General features: G+C 50.0%; 1 protein-coding gene across 1 annotated transcript; it reads right to left on the minus strand.

Annotated features, from left to right (window-relative positions):
* Positions 1-235: 235 nt before the first annotated feature.
* Positions 236-5,224, minus strand: LOC147726781 (uncharacterized). Its single transcript, XM_086960826.1, has 2 exons — positions 4,292-5,224; positions 236-670 (listed from the first exon to the last, which is right to left on the minus strand). The coding sequence occupies exons 1-2, from the start codon at positions 5,222-5,224 to the stop codon at positions 236-238; spliced, it is 1,368 nt and encodes a 455-aa protein (XP_086816952.1).
* Between the last annotated feature and the right edge of the window lie 255 nt (positions 5,225-5,479).

The raw sequence follows: 5,479 nt of genomic DNA on the forward strand, positions 1-5,479 counted from the left end.
GTCCCCGGTCGGTTGTCCGCCGAGGGATGTCTTCGTCGACTTCCGTGGTGCTCGATAGGTACCGGGAAGAGAAAAGCAAGAAAACGGAGTATCAGTACTCGTTCTACCTTGCTGTCACAGGGAAAGGAGTGAGGGACCAAACACACGTGAGGCACACTGCGCTTAAGCTGCCGAGGTGAAAGGGGGTTGTGCTCGGGGTGGGGAAAAACACACCAAGGAGTTGGGGATCCCGGGTTTAGTCAGACGCTGCAAACTTACGAGTGACCCAACCCCTCAACTTGTCACGCACCTGGTTAAGCCATACACCTCCCCCGGGTGTATGGCTGGGCGACTCGTGGTGTCGGTGGCCTCCTGGCGTCTCTTTTTCAGCGTCCTCTGCTCCGTCTCTCTGGGTACTCTCCTCGGACCCGGTCTTCCTCCGGACTGCAGGGGTTACTTCGACTTTCCTTTCGGTCCCTTCTCGCTCCGCATACAAGTCTCCACTTAACTCCGCTCCGCTTCCGTCCTCCTCCGCGTCTCCTTCGTCGTTCTGGGTGAACAAGCACACCCTTGATTCGTCCAGACCAGCATATGAGGTTTCCGTGTCCTGACGAGACTCCTCCCATTCCGAAACCCATTCTGAATTAAAGGGCCAGTGTGTGGAATGCGTGTCAACCTCCGTTTCAACGTTCTGTGGAGAGGGAGAGGTATTGTTTATCATTTGTCTATTCGTATATTTATTACAGACATTGCTTCTTGTCGACCCCGCTGTGTTACACACCTCCCCCTCCGGACACTCACGATCGGGGAGTGGATGACGGGATAAAAAGTCTGCCCCAATATTGTCACAGCCTTTTCGGTGATGGATGGAAAAGGAGTATGGTTGCAGTGAGAGGAACCACCGCAAAACTCTCGCATTATTAGCCTTATTGCGTGCCATCCAGAGTAAGGGAGCGTGGTCTGTAAACAGTTCAAACCTCCGGCCTTCCAGGTAATATGCCAGTTTATCAATGGCCCACTTAATTGCCAGGCACTCCTTCTCGACGGTTGCATATTTTAATTCGCGAGGAAACAATTTTCGGCTGACATATAATATTGGGTGATCCAGACCATCTTGCCCGGTCTGGGAGAGCACTGCCCCAATCCCATAGTCCGAAGCATCAGTGTGCAATGAGAACGGACGAGTGAAATCAGGGGAAGCCAAAACTGGTGTAGATGTAATCACCGACTTCAGAACTCTAAATGCCTCCTGCATCTGTACGGTGGGATGTACTGGTGAAGACGCTCGCCCTGCGTTTTTCAGTGCGTCCGTTAGGGGGGCGGCAATGTCCGCAAACTGAGGGATAAATCGTCTATAGTAGCCCACCAGGCCCAAAAAGGAACGCAATTCCCGTCGTGTGGATGGGAATGGGGTGTCAGCAATGGCCCTAACCTTCTCGATTTGAGGTTCAATCAAGCCATGTCCCAAGACATATCCAAGGTATTTAACTTTGTGAAAAGCTAGCTTGCACTTCTTAGCGTTGACAGTGAGGCCAGCCTCCCGAAGCGCCTTTAACACCACAGACAGGTGTCGTAGATGAGACTGCCAATCCGGACTGTAAATGACAATGTCATCCAGATAAGCTGACGTGAAATCCGACAAACCTGCGAGAACAGAGTTCATGAGGCGCTGAAAGGTGGCAGGCGCCCCGTGAAGGCCAAAAGGAAGAACCGTGAACTCAAAATGCCCCTGCTCTGTAGAGAACGCCGTTTTTTTGATGTCTTCCGGACGTAGAGGCACCTGCCAATACCCTTTTGTCAAGTCCAGGGTGGAAATGTATTTGGCCTGACCTAGGCGCTCAATTAACTCGTCCACCCTAGGGATGGGATACGCGTCGAAGAGTGAAATGTCATTAAGTGCCCGAAAGTCCATGCAAAACCTTCGGCTGCCATCTGGTTTAGGGACCATTACAATGGGGCTGGACCAATCGCTTTTCGATGGCCGAATCACCCCCAATCGCAGCATTTCATCAACTTCAGCCTTAATCGCCGCTCTTCTGGCTTCGGGAACTCTGTAAGGTTTAACCCTAACCTTTTTGTTGGGTGGGGTATCAATGCAATGTTCCGCTAGTGAGGTCCTCCCGGGTTTGTTGGAAAAAACATCCCCATACATCTCCAAAGTCCCCCTCAATTCCTCCTGTTGGTGGGCCTTGAGTTCCTCATTATGAACAAGCATGTCAATAGTAGAACCCACACCACCCGGTGTGTCTGTCACATGGATGTCCACAGGAGGAGGACCTAACCACTTTTTCAGCAGATTTATGTGATAAGATTGCCGCTTTCGGGGCGTTACCTGCAACTGATAACTAGTACTGCCAATGACCCCGACCACCTTAAACGGGCCCATCCACTCTGCCTTGAATTTGTGGGATGATGATGGGAGCAGCACCAAAGCCCAGTCCCCTATGTTAAGGTGTCTCCATTTTTTTCCTTTGTTGTAACTAGTTTGTTGTCTATGCTGACTAAGCTCCAGATGGTCTAACGCCAATTCCCTTAACTTAGCCAGTTTAGCCTTTAGGTCCCTGGCGTATTCAAGAGTAGCTTTAGCCTCCTCTTCCTGTTCATTAATCCAGGCATCTCGAGTCATCTCTAGTAATGACCGAGGTTGTCGGCCATAGAGCATTTCAAAGGCTGACACTCCCAGACTACTCGGTCTCTGAGCCCTAATGGCGTAAAGTGCCAAAGGCAACATCCGGTCCCAATCCTCCCCACTAACCTCCATCATTTTGCGAAGGGTGGATTTTAAGGTCCTGTTGTAGCGTTCCACCAGTCCGTCCGTTTGCGGATGGTAAACTGAGGTACGGATCTGGTGGACGTTCAAGGTGGCACAAATCTCCTTCATTAACTTCGACACAAAAGGCGTGCCCTGGTCGGTCAAAATCTCCTTCGGAAACCCAACCCGACTAAACAGCTCAATCATTTTGTCCCCGACCTGTCTGGAAGTGGCCACTGACAACGGAAAAGCCTCGGGGAAGCGTGTGGCATAGTCAACGACAACTAAAATGTGTTGGAACCCCTTTTTAGTTTTAGGCAGTGGACCGATAAGGTCCATGCCAACCCTTTCAAAAGGTTTGCCAATGACAGGTAAAGGTTGCAAAGGAACTGCCTGTGGTCTAACCATATTTTTCATTTGGAAAATTTCACAGGACTTGCAGTAAGCTTCGGTATCCTTATAAATACCGGGCCAAAAAAATTGCCTGAGGATGTTTTGGGTGGTTTTCTCCGCGCCTGAGTGCCCAGCGATGAGATGGCTGTGAGCGAAAAAAAGGACCTGCTCTCTGAAGGAGACCGGCACCAATAGTTGCGCCGGCTGACCCTCACCACTTATGCGATACAACAGGTCATGATCGATAATGAACCCTGGAAAAATTTTCGAGTTTTCCTCCCTCTGATGCGCTTGTTCCCATGCGTTGAGCAGCGTGGGATCACTGATTTGCGCAAATTTGAAGCTTCTATCCATAACCCAGGGATCCTGTGTCAGGAGCGAATTCACTGTCGGTGGACGTGACCCTGACGAGCCAAAACCCTTGGCGCCTCTCTCTGTGTCGTCCAGCTGTTGGAGGACCTCTACCCTGGTTTCTGCTATGCGCTCACAAAGTAATTGTGCTACTCTATCTCCTTTTCTTACTTGGAATGGTTCTGTACCAAAATTAAATAGTAGGATGACAACGTTACCTCTATAATCTTCGTCAATAACACCAGCCCCTACATCAATAAAATGTTTTGCTGCAAGGCCTGATCGTGGAGCAATTCTCCCATAGCAGCCTGGAGGGACTGCAACTTGTAGGTCTGTTTTGATCAGTGACTTCCCTTTTGCAGGAACCATATAATCATATGCACTGTAGAGGTCATAACCCGCAGCTTTTGCCGAACCTTTAGTGGGGGACCTTGCGTTATCAGACAATTTCACAACTTGGAGGCTAAGTCTAGGCGGACGTTCCATCAGGGTATTACCCTCCCCCTTTGTGTGGGGCACTGTTTTTAGTTTATCCCTAAACATGTTCAAGAAACTAGGGTTATCGGTCCCAATTATTATATCTTCGGGGAGGTTGGACATTACTCCTACTCTTACAGTTTGTGGAGGCGCCCCAATCTGTTCAAGCACAATGTCAGCAATGGGGTATGGCCGGATATCCCCATGAACACATTTAATGTTTACTATCCCCTGGGGAACATATTGCCCTGTCCTGACGTAGGGGGATTGTACTACCGACTGTCGGCAGCCTGAATCCAACAACGCCGATAATGAGTGACCATTGACGTTTACACTTACTCTAAAAGAGCCGCCCATCTCTGCTGAAAACAGTACCGCCCTGGGGAGGTACCCGACCTCCATTGGCTCCTCTTCATTCCTTTTCTTGGGGCACATCCGTGCAATGTGTCCCCATTGACCACAGTCGAAGCATTGTGGCCCTGGGTTGGTCATGTTCTCAGTCCTCCACGTACGGGGCCGGGTGGTCTCTTTTCCCCTTGCCGCCGGCTTCTCCAGTCGTCCAACTCCTTTCCTTTCCATTTCAAAGGGAAAATTTTTAGGTTGAGCCCGGGTAAAGGATGAGGCCATCTCCACTGCTTGAGTGGTTGTTAAATCGTTATGTTGGCGGAGCCACTTTTGAGTAGCGTATGGGAGAGCCTCAAGAAATTGTTCTAAGTAGATTCGATCAAGTATTTCTTCTTTCGTGCTGGTAGTGGGGGTTAGCCATTTATCTGCCGCCATTTTTAATCTCACGAATAGAGTTTTGGGATTTTCCCCTACTGTACCTCTCTCTTTTCTGAATTTTATGCGATATGCCTCGGGGTCTAATCCCAAATGATCTAGGATTATTTTTTTAATTTCGACATAGGTGGTGTCCCCTCTTGGATTTGCTACTTGGTACGCCGCCTGGGCCTCTCCCCCTAAGAGTGGTGCCAAGAAGAATGGCCATTTTGCCACTGGCCATCCACAGGCCCTTGCTGCCCTCTCAAAATTTAACAAGAAAGCGTCGGGGTCTTCTCCTTGTCTATATTTTTGCAGAGACACGGCCGGTGCGCCATGGGTTAGAGTTCTCTCTGTGTTCCCACTCCTCTGTGCTGGGTCTACCCATGGTTGTTTCTCCTCAATGGCTTTCTTTAGTATCTCTCTGTCGGCTTGTGCAGATACCAGGTGTTGTTCTAGCACCCACTCAATCCGTCCTTGACCTTTGACTAACTGATCTACCACGGTCTCCATCTTGACTCCGCAGATGGTGCCTATGCCCGCATTCTCCACCACTGTAGCAGGCTGGGGAAGGATAGGCAATACACTGATTCGAGTTGTTCTGGGTTTTATTTTACTATACAGGGTATCAGAGCTTTTCTTCCTAATAGTCCGTGATAATCGGGGAGAGCGACTCCGCACTGCTTTCCTGCTGCCTGACTCGGGGGAGGTTTGTTTGCGTCCCCGGTCGGTTGTCCGCCGAGGGATGTCTTCGTCGACTTCCGTGGT

Source organism: Lissotriton vulgaris, chromosome 3_1 (assembly GCF_964263255.1).
Source record: "Lissotriton vulgaris chromosome 3_1, aLisVul1.2, whole genome shotgun sequence".
NCBI classification, from domain to species: Eukaryota; Metazoa; Chordata; class Amphibia; order Caudata; family Salamandridae; genus Lissotriton; species Lissotriton vulgaris.